Genomic DNA, 18067 nt, shown 5'->3' with positions numbered 1-18067 from the left:
AAAGAAACATGGAGTTGGATAAAAATAGATCTGCCACATTGTATAACTTCATATTATTAAGAATGTCTTCTGTGTGTTTTCAAATTATTGAGAAAAACTAATGGCCACAATATAGTAAAAATACAAATAACTATGATGAACAATACCCCCCCATCACCAATGCAAAGTAAAAGAGTTGTCTTTTGAAATGTATTTAAATATTACATTTAGTATACCACAATGAAAAATTAAAGGTAAATATTATCCTTTAACAGACTGGGCATAAATGCCTGTGCACACCAGACAGAATTTATCTGCTCATTCCTTTGTATTTTCCCATGCTCTTTTTGGCACCCTTGAGGCTAACAATGAAGATGTGGTATCTGCTCCTGTCTGCAAGTCGTCTTAGGACCCTCTCTCATAAATTGCTTTATTTTGTGATGATTTACTATTTGACTCCTAGCAAGTGAGCTTCTTGCCTGCTGTTTTGCATTACTTAGAAAAATAATTCCTTTGATTAACAAAATCAGTTCAATGAGTGAATGAATAATTCTATTAAAAACTGATCATCTTTATGAGAGAAAGTAAGATGTTAGAGGCATAGAGGTCCTAGTACAGACAATCACTGTTTATGATGGAGAGGTATCTGAATGGAAAAGATACAAACCAAATACCTGAATTCGATCCAGAAAGCTGAGTGGATTTCGTTAATGACCTGGTGATCTTTTTGCTATTTGTGGAGGCAGACCTCACCCACTTTTTGCTATAGAGGCAGACCTCACTCAAATTCTCCAGAATGATTGTCCCTGACTCTTTCCTCCCTAGACTGTCACCCATCCTCAGGGGAGATGTCACAGGTACTTTGTGCCCTGCTGACCTCTATGCTATCTCAGAAACCACACTAGATTCTAGGCCTTAAGCTATAGAGGCCACCCTTGTGGTCACATATACTCTGTAAAGGAGTTTCTTTATTGTCACACCTTAAGCCTCATTGTGCACCTGGAACTGGAATGACTATTGCCTGTAAACAATTTCTCACTTTGTACTGTGTTTTAATACGCTGACAATGAACCACCTGGCATTGGACTCCCCAGAGTCTGATCTGATTGGTGAACTCAGTCTGCCCTGGGTATTTATTCTTATCTCTTCCTGCAATTTGCTTCCCTTCCTGGATACCTACAGGAAATCCTTCAGGAAAACTTCCTCACAAATGCAATGCCAAGGTTCCACCACTGAGCTATACACCAGACCCAAAGGAAAGATTTTTCAAATGCTTTATCTTAGAAAGTCATTGATTAGCTTCTTTAGATGTACAGATTTTAGTATGTTTATCTTATACTATGTTTCTAATATCCACTTATGAATGAGTATATACCCTGTGTGTCTTTCTGGTTCTGGGATACCTTACAGGATGATCTTTTCTAGTTTCCACCATTTGCCTGCAAATTTCATGATTTCTTTGTTTTTAATTGCTGAGTAGTATTCCATTGTGTAAATGTACCACAATTTCTGTATCCATTCCTCCATTGAGGGACATCTGGGTTGTTTCCAGCTTCTGGCTATTGTGAATAAAGCTGCTATGAACATGGTTGAGCAAATGTCCTTGTTGTATACTTGAGCATATTTTTGGATATATGCCTAGGAGTATAGCTGGATCTTGAGGTAGCACTATTCCTAATTGTCTGAGAAAGTGCCAAATTGATTTCCAAAGTGGTTGTACAAGTTTACATTCCCACCAGCAATGGAGGAGGGTTTCCCTTTCTCCACATCCTCTCCAGCATGTGTTGTCACTTGAATTTTTGATCTTAGCCATTCTGATGGGTGTAAGGTGAAATCTCAGGGTCATTTTGATTTGCATTTCCCTGATAGCTAAGGATATTGAACATTTCTTTAAGTGTTTTTCTGTCATTCAGTATTCCTCTATTGAGAATTCTATATTTAGCTCTGTACCCTAGAGATACAGATTACTTTTTTTGGATTTAATTTAATTGGATTACTTGATTTGTTGTTTAACTTCTTGAGTTCTTTATATATTCTGGATATCAGAAAAATGGCCATCTTACCAAAAGCAATCTACAGACTCAATACAATTGCCATCAAATTACCAACACAATTCTTTACAGACCTTGAAAGAAAAATTATCAACTTCATATGGAATAACAAGAAAGCCAGAATCACTAAAACAATCCTCTACAATAAAAGATCTTCTGGAGGTATCTACATCCCTAATCTCAAGCTGTACTATAGAGCAACAGTAATAAAAACTGCATGTTACTGGCATAGAAACTGACTAGTGCATCAATGGAATCGAAGAGAAGACGACACAGAAATAAACCCATGCCATTATGGACACCTGATTTTTGACAAAAATGCCAAAACCATACAATGAAAAAAAAGATAGCATCTTCAACAAATGGTGCTGGTCTAACTGGATATCTACAAGTAGAAAATGCAAATAGATTCATACTTACCACCCTGCACAAAACAAAAGTCCAAGTGGATCAAAGACCTCAATATAAAACCAGACACACTAAACCTGTTAGAGGAAAAAGTGGGGAAGAGCCTTGAACTCATTGCCACAGGGGACAACTTCCTGAACAGAACACCAACAGCATGGGCTCTAAGATCAACAATTAATAAATAGGACCTCATGAAACTGAAAAGCTTCTGTAAAGCAAAGGACACTGTTGTCAAAACAAAAGTCATTGATTTTTTTTGTAAAAAGTAATTCTTAATTTATTTAGGCTTAAAAAGTATGCTCTGTCTACATTCTTGATTATAAAGCTCATGGAAAAATCAACAGATATCTTTTTATTTATTTAGTGTGTTCGCATGTGTAGGCACGCTTGAGCACCACAACATGTCTGTAGAGATCAGGGGACAACTTGTTGGAGTTGGGTCTCCTCTTCAATCATCTTGGTTTCAGGTAATGAACTTGGTTTCAGGCTTCACTGAGCCTGAGCCATTTTGCCAGTTCAAAGGCATTTTATATAAATAAGTTAAACATATATGGGGAAAATAAAAAATAAAACAAGATCAATGATTTTAAATTGGCAATATTTTCACCAAAATACTTTTAGTATGCAATAAATTTTATCATAATTTAAAATTCCTTTGACCCATATACTTAAGGTAAAAAAAACAGAAAATGTTTTTATTACGTACTCTGAAATGAAATATAATTGAAAATCAGGCATTTTTACAGAAAAGTTAAACTAATAGTTCCCTTTTCTAGTGGAAATTACAGTAAACCTTATATTTTCTCCAAATTGTTTCTATGATTAAAACCAAATATAAGTGAAAGGCCTAATTACGGCTAACGTCACCTAAACACCATTATTTGGTCTACAGAGAAAATATAAAGGGCAACAACACTCTAGGTAGCAAGTATGGGAGACACTGAGTGAAAGCATGCAAAAGCCCACACACATCAACAAATCAAAACAAACTAACAAAAATGAAAGGACAAAAAGCAGACAAGCACCATGTAACAGGAGTAACTCATGCCAAGAGTTATCCACAGACCCCAATGCCTATTTACTATCCTGCCATCTATCTCCCCTCCCCACACTTCTTCACACATGTGAACCACAGGAGTCCATATTTTGGGAGACAACGATTTCAGTGACACCTGGGAAGCCCCTTAAACTTTTAAATTGCAATCATTTGAATCAGAACTGTTTCCAAAGGCTCATGTATTTGAACGGCTGGCCCTTGGTTGGTTTGCAGCTGGGAAGGACACAGAACCTTTAGAGAGCAGGGCCTTACAGAAGAAGTAAGGAAGAGCTAGCCTTACACCTGACTTCCTGTTTCTGTCTTGTCTCCTCCCCTTCCTTCTTGTATAGGAATGGAATGGAATCAGGGGCTTCCTAACTGACATCCTGGCCTCATAACCTGCTGCCACGCCTGCTGCAGGGTGGACAGCATCTCCTCTGGAACTGTAAGGCAAAAATAAACCCTTCCTGCACAAGCTTACTGTTCTGTCACAGCAGTCCCTCATGACTGGACACTGAATTTCCCTTTCGGAGAAGGAAGAAGACTCAGTACAATGTTACACTCAACATTTTATTACAAACAAGCATGCAGCCAGGACATATAACCTACTGATGCTCAAACCGCTGCTAAGATAATAAAAGCAAATTAAACATATGCAGCAACCACGAAGTCATCAACATTTAAATTACTCTCACCTGAAAAGGACAGACAGTACTGTTCTGCTTAGCCAGCTCCTTGCTCTGTGTGACCAAACTCCTAACAGGAAATATGCATAGCTGTGTTGAACCTAGCACTCCTACACAGATACTGGTGAAGACTAAATTCTCTCATCGAGTTTCTTTTTTCAAATTATTCAAATTTTTGTGCTTTTACTCTATGATAATTACTCTCTAAACTGACACATGCATATAAATCTTTTCTACTTACTATTTTTGCATTAGGCTATGACAATTACCATTGTTTTGAGACTGTTTAATGATAACATAATAGTAGAGTGAAGATTGCATGCTGATACTGAGTGGCTAGCAGAGAGAAATCCAGATGACCACACTTTCGTAGATTTAAATGAAAGGATATTTAAGCATTATTGTAGAATTCAATGTCTAGCCTTCTCCCACTGAGTGAATACTTAAAATTCTTTAACAGACACCAAATTATTTATAATTGAAATTTAGAAGCTAATTTAGTAATTCTATCAAGTCATAAATTAATATTACTATGGGAAGAACTGAACTTTAATTATGACAGAGAAATATGAAAACGCAAGATATGGGACAGGGAACAGATCTTCTACTCTATTATGAGGGAAAGCCACTCTCATATATGACTTACCAATTCTTGCAATCTGAGGAACCCAGGCAAAAGATTGGCTTCCATATCTCTTAGATATTCAGCTTTATCTAGAACCTTTAAAGAGAGATGTCTACATGAAAATCAACTCATAATGTATTTTATAAAGCATGACATACTGTAAGATTTTTTAAACTTTTCATGCTACAAAGAAAACTTGTAACTTTTTATCATAAATTTGGATTTACTTTCTGACCAAAGTTAGAGTACAGTTTCCTCCTGAGGAATAAGCCTTACTTAACTCTAATGAGACAGTGACTGACACCCCCACACATTTATGGCACTTTTGCAACAATGGGCAGATCTCGCAGGCTCCATGTTACTGTACTCACAGGTTCACTGGTGAGGGAGACTGTTGATGACTGTTCTCCCGCAACAGCCAGCAAAGCACCTGACACTACATAAACTGACACGATGAAAACTAGGCAGAGGGAAAGCTTCCAAGTTAGTAACAGCTTGACGTAACTCATTTGTTAATAGTCAAATTGTCTTGTATTTGGTCAGTATGAGCCTCTTCAAATTGGCTCCCATGTTTTTCAGTCATTGATATTTTCCTAGCTTTGAAACATGACAACATGGCCTGTGTTATCTAGTGCATTTTCTGCAGAGAACTAAGGTCCCCTTCTCTACAGAGGAGACTATCTTGTATCAGAAACACATACACTTTAATAATAGATCTTATTGTAAGCTACATAATCACTTAATTTAGGGACAAAATTAAGATGCAAGATATAGTTTTCCCGAATAATCCAGATCTTTTATATCCATTGTACTAACAGAGAACTTGTAAAAATGTATGAGAATAATCATATTTAAAATATTTAATTCCTATTTAGTTTAGACAAACTAAAGCTACAACTTACTGCAATAAAGATATAAATGAAAATTAGTTTTTCCACTACACAGTCTCATTAGGAAATTTCCCATCAATCTCCATATAAATAATTCTAATCTAAAACACAGACTAACTAAAAGATTTTTAAAAAAGATCCACTTTAATGAAAAAAAAAACAACCACAAAGCAGAAACATCAAATTAAGAGTCTATTCTTTTAATCTGATAATGATGAACTGCTATAATTAATGATTTCATTATCCCAATTAATGATCCTTCTTCAAAAGCTATTATCAGATAACTACGATTTTAAAGGAAAACTGAGATGTGAATATTTTTCTTAATGATTCATAGTAAGGCATTTCAGAAGATTCTCAATTTATAAGCCATTTTACAAGCAGAAAATTCTTAGTCAACTTTCAAAATTATTTCCAACGTAATAAAGTATATAGATTTATAGTTACAGACCATTCCATAAACTTACTCTAAAAACATGCTCTACACCAAACACCTGTACACTTTTCTACCCTTACTGTTTAGCCAAATAACAAATGTTTGCTGGGAATTTGCACTGGTCTATGGGATATGAGAAATGAGTATTCTCCCATCCTCACCCTGACTCTCTCTCCTTTCTAATCTAACTCGTCCTGCAAATTCTAGTTGCTAAAGCCAGCTATATATTCTGGGGCCAATCCTCCTTATTTTTCTATCAATTACATTTTTTAAATCATCCTTCTCTAAGAGTACTTCTATATATTTAGATATTTCAAGTTCTACAGATATGGCCCTCTATGAATATGAAAGACATTCAGTCCTTACATTATGAAACAATTTTCATAATATTAAAACGGTATTTGCCCTTTTCATCATGTTGAAACATTTGCACTGTATAAAACCCAACAGTGAGTTAAACACAAGTCACCTTAGCATACATCAACGAAATGGTACGAATTATTAGTAGTCATTGCATTGGGCTGGAAAGATGGCCAGAGCACCTGATACTCTTCCAGATAACCTGGGTTGGATTCTCAGCACCCACTGGAAGCTTGCAACCATCTATAACTTCAGTTCCAGGGAATCCAATGCTTTCTTCTGACCTTTGTCAGCTCCAGGCACACATGTGGTACATAGATGTACATGCACACAAAATACCCATACACATGAAATAAAATAAATGAATTTTAAAATAAAAAACTTCCACTCCTTACAAGACAGAAAACGTGTTTTTTTCCGAATTGCCTGCAAAGGCAAACTAAGAACACTGAATATCCTATAAAACAAAGAAATCCTTGAAACATACAGAGAAAAAGCAGACAGCTCACATTAGTTTTTCTCATCACCTAGTTTGTGTTTTTGTCCCTCGTATCTCCAACATGTGCTAAACATGCCAGCAAAGGAGGAAAACCAGTGGGAACAGACCAGAAGAGCTCCAACAAGGAAGTGCTCTCTCTGGCTACAGGAGCAGGAAAGGGAAAGCCTGGCAGGCTTCTAAGATACTGCACACTGAGTAGACTTAGCACCTCGCTAAAGTCTCAGTCTTCATGTCTGTTCTTTCTTATCTCATCTTCCTCTGAACACTGGCATACTACATAAGCACATGGAATGCCACATCTCTCAGGTCCAAGGCTCATCTGTATTATAGCCAACTGTACTGGTAACTTAATCTAGTCTCGTAGTGCCTGTATGTTCATCACCCCAAAATTAGATCTCCATACTGGACCACTAAACCCAAATCAACCTGTGCTCCCTTAAAATGTTTTTGTTACAATGAGCAAAGTAACTAATGATCCTACTATTCTTTTTGGTCTGTCTCAAATCTTATCACCTCATGAAGCTGTACCAGATCACTAACATCAGTACTTCGCACACCATGGCTAGATTTATTCTATTCTGCGTGTTGTCTTATGGAAGTATGTGTTATAACTCTTCTGTAGAGCAAAGCTCCCTTTTAATAGCAGCTCTGACACATTTTTGTATCACAAAAGCACCTTTCACAGAGCACTATACAATATAAAACTCAAAATAAATATATGGAAGTGTATCTATTGCACAGTTTTCAAATTAAAAATGATATGATCACATCAAATTACTTACAATATATACAGTCTGATCCTTGAGATGTTCAGCACTGGTCACTTGCTTAAACAACCGAACAAAGTCATTAAATGTTTCACAGGTCACTTCTGTCGGACATCCTGACTCTGAAGAATTAAGACGATTCAGCTTGTTTAAAATTTGTTCCAAAAGTAGCCTCGAAGTAAAGCACTCAACACAATTCACAAAGGCATGCGGAAGCTGAAAACAAAACACAAAACAGGGTAAACAAAAAACATGAACAATAAAGTCTCTGTGGGACAGCCTCTAACTCCGTCTGTTAATCCATATCCTACTGATGTTCATCCATCCTATGTCCCAGGAACCTGACCGTACAAATTCCAGGCCCTGGCTGGAGACATCAACAGGAAGCAGCAGCTAGGGCCTAAAGCAGAGCTGTTGAGGCAAACAGTTCAGCATTTCTTCCCTGGACAGTCCACTTTGGCAGTGTCTACATTCTGTTACAAAAGGCCAGAGCTCAAGCTGGGTACACCTTTTTTGTAAGGCTACTGGTTTTGCTGATCTCTGGCAACAGTGATTCACTATGGTTCCTTGAGGTCTGGGGCTGATAAAGGCCATGATGAATTACTGTTCCTTTTTGATTCCCTTAAAACGTCTTCAACCTTTGTAAACAGCCCCTTCCTTAAATAACTTCAGTGATTTAAGTCTGACATTTGTTGTCTTCTAGGACCCAAAGTAAATTGGTATTTTCCTCTCAAAGTATTATTATAAAGAAAACAAATTACTTTTGAAGGTTAAAATTCCTAGTAAGAAATTTGTTTATTAGAGAATTTTATTTGCTAGTAAGTTACATTTATTAATGAGAGAGGTGCCATCAGTATTTGCTAACCTCCTTTACCCTCATATCCTTAGGTAGAACACTCACAATGTCTGCTAAGATAAGTAAGATAAGTATCTTGTTTTCTTTTGTGCTACTTCTTGTCTGAAATAATAGCATTTTTTTCTAAGGATATATTTGGTTATATATAACAGAAGCAGTAATAATCCCATCTAATACTGATTAAGTTGTCGCAAAAGTAACAAAATGTTAAAAATGTAATACATCCTTTAAACATAAAACTTACTTGCTTCATGCTTTTGTTCAACAGGTACCTTCTGGATACACACAAGCTGAAGACCAAAGACCTTGTAAACAGAGTCTAAAGCCAAATACAAAACCCAGGCACCTGTGTGTTTAAAATGGCAGTTGAGAAAGACTCTACCCAGTAGGGTATTACAGCAGATGCTGAGACTTAAAGCCAAATTTTGGGCAGAGTGCAGGGAATCTTATGAAAGAAGGGGGAGACAGAAAAACCTGAAGGGGACAGGAGCTCCACAAGGAGAGCAACAGAACCAAAAAATCTGGGCCCAAGGGTCTTTTCTCAGACTGATACTCCAACCAAGAATCATGCATGGTGATAACCTAGAACCCCTGCACAGATGTAGCCCATAGCAGCTGTCTCCAAATAGGGTCCTTAGTAAGGGGAACAGGGACTGTCTCTGACATGAACTCAGTTGCTGGCTCTCTGATCACTTCTCCCTGAGTGAGTGGGCAGCTTTATCAGACCACAGAGGAAGCCAGTCCTGATAAGACCTAATAGGCTAGTGTCAGATGGAAAGGAATGAGGACCTCCCCTATCAGTGGACTGGGGAAGGGGCATGGGAGGAGAAGAGGGAGGACACAAGGGAGGGGGCTACAGCTGGGATACAAAGTGAATAAATTATAATAAATAAATTAAAAAATTTTAAAAACAAAATAAAATAAAATGGCAGCTGATCTTTGGGATCAAAGACTAATATCTAAAACTTGAAGTATGCCAAACACTGTGTCTGTGAGGACAATACATAAAAAAAAAATTACATCCAGGAAACACAAGACACACACACAAAATCACAGTTGAGAAGATTAAATATTATGCATACAATAAAGCTAAAAGTGTTAAAGCCACAGAACAGGGGTACATTTAACATAGCATTAGAAGTAAGGAAACACTTCCCAGAAGAGGTAGGAAAAAAGGCTAAATAAGCATCTGTCAATAAAGATGACAGTAAGTAGAGGAAAGCCATTCCAAGGAGTGGACTCAACACAGACCAAAGTCTGTAACACAATAGGAACTATATGTAATTCATCAGGCCATCTTAAACATGCATCGTGGAGCTTAGGCAAGACTAGAGTTAGCAGACGGAAGCTTGTGGCCTGCACATCTGCTTCTGTGTGCGCAGTTGCTGCAGATCACAGCCATGCCCATTCACGTAAATATTGCTACTGCTGACTTAGGACATGAACAGGTGTGTGCTTATGTTCATAACAGCATCTGAACTTTATTTTAACTGCTTACAATACTATACTGTAATGCATTTTTTCATGTGTTAACATTTACTTATCACAACAATCCCAAAGGCTGACTACTTGTCCCAGGCTGAAGATAGGGAAGGCACTAGGTGGTGAATCCAGAAGAAGAAAATGAGTCTCCCAGACTCACCTGAATCACCTGACTACTGACCTGAAGCTGCATGAGTAGGTCACAGGATGAAAAAGAGATTATAATTAGGAGACATGCAGAAATACTTGGAACAAGCAATGCTACATGAGACTGAGATAGCAATGGCCCAGAGTAAATACAGATGAAGTCATGACTTTACAGTTGAATGTATTAGATTGTTTTACTGCATGAATGAGGATACAAAAAGGGCATATAAAAAAAAATTCTGACAGCTGTACTAATGATGAAGATTATTCAAACAGGAAATTTGGAAAGAACAGGATGGAAATATGTACAACTTTACACATGCTTTCTGTGAAATTACACATAAATTCTGTGAAAAATCAGAATCATCAGAATCAATATTATAAAAAGAAAGTAAAAAAGAACCATGTTAAAAAGCAAATTCAAGTATTTTTAAAAGAATCTATTACTTGTGTGTCGATAAAAGAGAGAAAATAAAAGAGAAAAATCAGGCTTAACTTAAAACTTTTTAATGTTAGGGTTCAAGTTATTTAATAACAAGTAGGTTTTGAAGTTTATACACATTGAAAGTATTCCAACAAAATCTGGGCAGAAATACTTTATACAGATATACTCTAGAGAAAGGTAAACTTGAATAAAACATCCAGATCCATTCCACCTGTAGCAATTAGGAATAAGGATCCATTAATACCAGGTTCAGGGTTATCCTCACCTCTAAAGTCTTCAACAAGGTCTGTGTGACATAGGTCTTCCCACTGGCAGTATGTCCATAAATAAAGATGGATGGAAAGCTGAAATGGTGTCTCTAGGAAAGAAAAGACAAGGTTCTTTCTGTCTGTATGAAATCATAAATGAATGAACATTTACCAACTTGTAAGAAAGTTTTATTGGTTCGGTATCATACTAAATTCAATTTCAGTGGTGCGTAAATATAAGTTCTTAACATTCTGAACGTAAATTCAACTTGAAGTGCTTTCCTTTATGAATTTATCTTGTAAAATTATATGTGGCCATTATTTTTATGTATTATATAGCCATATTTTTATTATTAAATGTGTTTCCAAACTCAAACTCTTGCATTCTCAACTTTCTAAGAGATTTAAGGAAATTTTCAAGGATAATTTTGCCTATACTACATTTTTATCTTAATCTTTCTCAAAGATCTAATGTCCTTGTAGGCTACAATTTCATTATAGATTTTAATGTTTGAAACTAAAACAACACAACACAAGAGACATTTTTGAGGTCTCACTCCTAGGAAATCTTAAAGAATACCTCTAAACTATGCATAATCACTTATCTTGGCATAAGTGTATACACTTCATCAAATCAAACCCTGGTGAAATCTACATAGCAGTGTATATATTGGTTATAGGGACATAATTCAGTGGTATGTCACTTGCTAAGAATGTGCAAGGCTCTAGATCTGATCCCTACCACCACAAAAAAAGTTAACCAACATGCATATGCACAAGATGTTTTTGTAATACATTAAGTCAGAAGCAAACTGTCAAAAGTATTACTGGCCTATCCAACTATGCCAATATGCCTTCCTTATTTATTTGATGAACATCAACATTCATGAGACAGCCATAACAGATACTGAGCACCACAGAAAACAGTTTAAGATAGGTTAAACTCAGAAGGATTCATAATCTCCTGGGGAGGCATAAATTTAAAAAATAATTTCAGATATCACTGTATAAGCAAAAAGGAAACTTTTGGTAACCGTCAACAGCTTTGTTTTTGTTTGTTTGTTTGTTTTGTTTTGTTTTGTTTTTCAAAGCTAGATGAAATCTGATTTTCTGGAATCCTGTCACACTTGTCTACTTCTGCTATTTGGTGCCTAATATAATCTTCCATGCCCTAACAGGCTTTTAGCACTGTGATAAATAGCATGACCAAAAGCAACTTGGGGAGGAAAGGGTTTATTTCAGCTTACAGTTATAGATCATCATGAAGCTGAGACAAGAATTCAAGGCAAGAACTTGAAGAGGAAGGCCTCTTACTGACTTGCTCCCTATGGCTTCTTCAGCTTCTTTTCTTTATCACCCAGACCACCTTCCCAGGGGTGACACCATCCCCAGTGGGCTGGGCCCTTCCACATCAATCATCAGTCAAGAAAATGCCCTACAGACTTGCCTATAGGCTATCTGTTGGAGGCATTTTTTTTTTCAATTGAGGTCTCTCTTCCCAGATAACTTTAAGCGTGTCAAGCTGGTAACAAAACTAACCAGCACATTCCCCTTTATAACAACTTTTATATTGTTATAGTTAAAACGACTTTACAATTACTTATCTTTTCACTATCATAAACCTCACTAACATCTGTAACAAAAGAGAATCTGGCCCAATGTCATACACAGAGGAGGTGCTCAGCATATACACATTTGCTAAACATACGAACGAATCTTCTAAGAAACATGAGCTAGATCTCTCTCTGTCTCTCAGTCTCGCTCTCAGTCTCGTAGTTATTTGCTATCCTGGGTCTTTGTATTTTCCACATGCCAATGTCCTTGAAGAAAAATATTATTTTTGTTAAACATAATTTAAAGGGCAAAGGTGAAAATCTTTTTCTGTGATCCACTACTAAATCAGCATTACCCATATTTATTTGCTAATAACGAACTCCACTTTTGAGGAGTGTCTTTGGTTGGAGTAATCCGTGTTTATGAAGTCCAATGAAGGAAAACATAGAGCATAAGCATGTATATATTTCAACAATCTAGGGAACTATAATTGAAAGCATTACAGCAGTTGACCTCAATCTTAACTAATGTGACACCTTTTAGAGCCCTTTTCCATTAATACTTCACCGATGACCTCAGACTCACTCACATCCAATACTCAGCTGGATAAGTACATATTTAAAACGCAAACTACACGGCTATTTGTTTTTACTCATCTTCGAGATAAGATCCGAGTGCAATTAATTCGAATTAATGAGTACAATACAAAAGGCAAACGAGAAAGTGAATGCTACCCCTGCGAATGAAAAGGGATCTCTAGCTGTGCTCATTTCGGAGGACAAGCTCTCTCCTGTAAAGCAGCTCATCTCCTAAGCAGGGAGAGGAACCCAGGCGAGACCTCTGCTGGAAAGCTGCAGGGTTTTAAAGGCTAAAACACAGCGTTTTCCCGGACTTGAAGCAACAACCTCTCTGTATTTGACCTAATCTACACCTCACTTCAACGGGTGAACTCGCATTTAATAAACACTCTGCAAACAGACTTAACCCCTGCGCAGTAGCAACTTGCAGTGCCTATTCAGTGCTCACATAATCTCCAAAGTATGGACCAAGTAAAAGGACCACTTCCTAGGCAATGAGCTGGCCAGCCCTTCCTCTGCAGTCTCCTTTGAAACGGACTGAGAAGTTTCTCTGGGTAAGTGTGGGACAGGCCTTACAGCACCTCCATCTCATCCTAAGACGGTCACCTACCACCTCGTGATCCACACACTACTCCCCCAAACAGAACGGACCAGGGACGCGTTCTCCTCTGGAATTTGGGAAACAGTCTGACCACAATACCTCTCCAAACAGGGACTGCAACGTGGACACTTGAGCCTCTCGACAGAGCACCATGCTCTCCAGGTGAGACATTCTGGTGGGCACCACCCGAAAACGCAGGACAGGCGACGGCTGTCAGCTCCGCGCCTCTCACTCCGAACCGTTCACTTCCCCCGACGACAAGCTTGCCGGCCAGAAGCCTGAGCTGTGCGCGGAGCCGGCGCAGTCCAGTGACGTCAGCGAACCCGCGCGGTCCAGTGACGTCAGCGAGCCCGCCGAGGTGGGCGATTCTCCAGTCTCTCGCGGCGCCGGGTCTCAGTGTTCGGCGCTTCTTGTGTGTTTCGTTGGAATTCTGCGCTCCGGCCGTGCGCTTTCCGCCCTAAAACGGGGAGGACGAGAGGAAGGAAAGGCCGGGAGGCGATCTGGGTGGCTTCAGGTCCCGCCAGGAAGCCACACGCCGGGGGGAAGGAGTATTCTTAAAAAAAAAAAAAACAGGCTTTCCTCTGGTGATGAGGTGGGCCGTGGGAACTCATTTCTGCACGAAAAGGGAACTCTGAGACCTTAGAAGTTCAGATAATTTTTTTGTTTGTCTAGATGTGGAAGTATTATAGAGTGTTAGTGAGGACACTAGGAATAAAAACAACGCTAGCCGGAAACGTGTCTTTATTTGTTGGACACCTAGAAGCAAGATGTTAGAAGAACCTTGAAATTAAAAGAATGTATAGATTCTTATAAGGGACCACAGGAAGATTCAGAGACAGGAGAATGCCAACTGGAATGTGGAGATAGGAATGAAATAGAGTGAAACGTTTGCAAGCCAATGAATACTAAGGACTGTATACCAGAAACTAGAAGTGGGCATAAGCAGAATTCCTCTCAAGAGAGCCCAGAAATCAACTCCCAACACCCAAAAATGGGACTTGTGGCCTTCAGAATTGCTGGAGAATAAATTTTGTGTGCTACAAATCACCCTGTTTATGGTAGTTTGTACCCTAGGAGAAACTACAATAGCTACATTAATCATTGTGATGGATTTATTCTTAATCAAAATCTATGCTTTGAATATGTGCAACTACATGCATGACAATCATACCTCAAAACTTAAAATTGTGCTAATGGTGATCGTGTGTAATGGTCTCTAATAACGAATAATTCTAATTCTATTGCTATGAAGATTTATTTAAAATCATTCATCTAAGTTAATATTTGTCTTATTTGCTGTCTCTAATACATACCTGCTTTCTCACCTATAATCTCTTTTTTTGTATTTACTATCCATATCCAAATTTATTTAGTTATTTACTTATCAAATTAACGGATTCTTGCCTTCAAATAAAAGGATCATCACGGGTTTATATTCTTAGCTGCCTATGCCTTCCGACTCTACTTGAACCTGTCCATCTCCTCCTCTAAAACCTTTTATAAGTAACATTAAGCTAGTTTGCCCTAGACATTTTTTAATGAAAAAAAAAGATTATTTTCATACAATATATTCTAATCATGCTTTTCTCCTCTCCCAACTCCTCCCAGATCCTCCCCACTTCCCCACCCACCCAACTCCATGCCCTTTCTCTCTCTTAAAAATAAATAAATAAACAAAACCAAGAAACACGTAAAAATCCACAAAAACCTGATCTTGAAAACCAAACTATATACTAGAGAAACCAGTGAGACCTGCCCCCCCCAAAAAAAAGCCCAAACAAAGCTATCTGAGACAATAGTTTACAAAAAGACTATTGAGTTCATTTTGTGTTGGCCATCTACTCCTGGGCTTAGGGCCTATAGATCAGGACTTCCTTATTCACAAATTTTTATTCTTTTATCACTAGGCTGGAAGAAGTGCCACACTACAAGGCATCCTAAACTAAGCCGTTGGAGGGGACGGCCCAGAAGTAATAAAAGGTATATAGGATTATTTTTTATTTTTATTTTTTTGCAGTTACACACTTAACCAGTTAGATAAAGTACATGGCAGGACAGTGGACAGGCACAGTTTCTTCCTTTGTGTCCACACAATCACATAGATAAGGTTCTGAGTAGTTTCCCATGGGCTGCCCTGAAACTCCTGGTACTATAGCCTGGAGAAATGTCACATGGTGAGGAGATATTATGTATATAAAGTCTCACTGTAGAAATGTGCTGGAGAGCTAGACTCGGCACATTATACATGCATATAAGTGTTTTACTGACAGCCATTTCTTTGGTCCCTCACCTGCTATTTATACCCATTTTAAAAGTTGTTTCGGCCTTTTCCATAGAGTCTATAACGTGCTTAGTTAATCACTACACACATTTATTGCTTGAAGAATACTGGAAGAATTTAGTCTTCACTTTTATATTTTGTACTTTTATTGTAGTAGCTTTTGTTTTTCAATATGTGATTAAAAACATGCATGCTACCATTTTTTGCTTTAAATCAGTGTCGTAAGTAGTGGAAACCTTTCTGTAATGAGGGAAATTAAAATATCTAGTTAGCCAATAGCTCCCATTTGCTTCTTTAAAAGTTGGTAATCATACTGATACCAACTGATACTGATACTGTCCTGTAGGAGATAAAGACATTCTACCTTCTATGCAGAATGAGTTAAGGACCCACGGCACCCCAGATGGAGGATGAGAGTCATGGGTAAGCTTTACTGTATCAACCCTCACAGCTGCCTACCTTGTATGGTCAAAACACAAAGGGTATGTGCCCCATTCTCTCAACCCTTAGGTATAGATGAGGTAATAGAAGTTGTTCAACACTCTAAGGTCCTCATATCCCTAACATCACTCCTCTTAGATGATATCAATCCCACCTCTCTGTCCTCATGGCTCTTCCATCTCTTGCTTCAGACCTTAACCTCTGAGTATCATCTTCTAAACAACACTGTCTGGCTGCTTTGGAGAAATGTTGGTTGTGTTTTCCCTGATATGTTATCTCTGCTGATGAAATGAGCCAATTCAAGCCAAACTAAAGTATAAAGGCAGGGGGCTAGAGAGATGGCTCAGAGGTTAAAAGCACTGGCTGTTCTTTCCAAAGGTCTTGAGTTCAATTCCCAGCAACCACATGGTTGCTCCATAACCATCTATAATGAGATCTGGTGTCCTCTTCTGGTGTGCAGGTGTATATGCAGGCAGAATACTATATAAGTAATACATAAAATAAAATTTAAAAAGACTTCAACTTTTAAAAAAAAAGTATAAAGGCAGGTTTATTAGGGGCAGCTTGGGTGGGGTCACTGTTCCCAAGGAATGAGGCCAGGGAAGTCTCCATGCAGGGGATACAGAGGAGAGGGGGAAGAGAATGAGAGCATACAGAGAAAAAGAGAGAGAAGCAAAATGTCTGGATTACATAGTGAAGAGCCTCTTGGGAAGAGGAAGCCCAGCCCCTGGACTGGACAGTTTAGGGTAGAGGGTGGGGATATCTTTCCTATCAGATCTGTAACCCTGGCACTAATAATGAATTTCTCCTGCTGTGAGTAGTTGATGGAAACATCTTTCTCTGTCATCAACCTCTGTGGACATGACCTAGCTCTTGTTTCTTTGGGGCATAGGATGGTGACTGTGTGATGCATGTCTCTTTTACACCTTTTACGTGTGAGATGGACAGAATGACTGGATACACATGTTCACTTCTTGTTTGGGGCACTAAGTGGTGCTTCCTCCCACCCCTTCTAAAAATCAGAGACAAAATACAAAGGTCCACAAAAAGTCCTGTGACTAAGCCAGTTAAAAAGATCATAAAGAGCATCTCTTTAAGAAAGTCTTCTGGTGGCACATGTCTTTAATCCCAGCACTTGAAAGGCAGAGGTAGAGGTGGGAGGATCTCTGTGAGTTCGAGGCCAACCTTGTCTACAAAGTGAGTCCAGTTACACAAAGAAACCCTGTCTTGAAAAATAGCAACAACAACAAGTTCTTCTGTTTACATTTATCTATCAATTATTCCTTGAGAACAGAATCATTATTAAATTCTTCTTCTTCTTCTTCTTCTTCTTCTTCTTCTTCTTCTTCTTCTTCTTCCTCCTCCTCCTCCTCCTCCTCCTCCTCCTCCTCCTCCTCCTCCTCCTCTTCTTCTTCTTCTTCTTCTTCTTCTTAAATTATTATTCTTAAATTATTCCCTGAGTACAGCCACTTCAGTATTTTTGCCTTAGGTGTTTGTTTAAGTCATTTTTCTGTCTGATATAAGTAAAATTCTTTTTAAAAAAATTGTAGAAGAGTTGGAGGAAGGATTGAGGGAGCTGGAAGGGTCAAGGATACCACAAGAACACTTACATATCCAACTAACCTGAGCCCCTAGGGGCTTGTTGTAGTAAATTAAAAAAGAGTGTTGGGCTATATAACTTTTATTTTTAACCCTTA

At 38.2% G+C, this 18067-nt stretch overlaps 1 protein-coding gene across 1 annotated transcript in view; it reads right to left on the bottom strand.

Moving 5' to 3' along the window:
• Orc5 (origin recognition complex subunit 5) overlaps positions 1-13963 on the bottom strand; it is a 64575-nt gene extending 50612 nt beyond the window's left edge. The window contains exons 1-4 of the mRNA XM_060374196.1: positions 13748-13963; positions 10933-11025; positions 7753-7953; positions 4807-4881 (exon numbers count right to left, since the gene is read on the bottom strand). Of these exons, the coding sequence (XP_060230179.1) occupies positions 4807-4881; positions 7753-7953; positions 10933-11025; positions 13748-13819 (441 nt within the window). The 5' untranslated portion in view covers positions 13820-13963. The remainder of the gene's footprint in view (positions 1-4806; positions 4882-7752; positions 7954-10932; positions 11026-13747) is intronic.
• Between the last annotated feature and the right edge of the window lie 4104 nt (positions 13964-18067).

The sequence above is a fragment of the Meriones unguiculatus genome, chromosome 21, assembly GCF_030254825.1.
Source record: "Meriones unguiculatus strain TT.TT164.6M chromosome 21, Bangor_MerUng_6.1, whole genome shotgun sequence".
Lineage (NCBI taxonomy): Eukaryota > Metazoa > Chordata > Mammalia > Rodentia > Muridae > Meriones > Meriones unguiculatus.
This window is presented reverse-complemented; position numbering and strand designations above follow the sequence as displayed.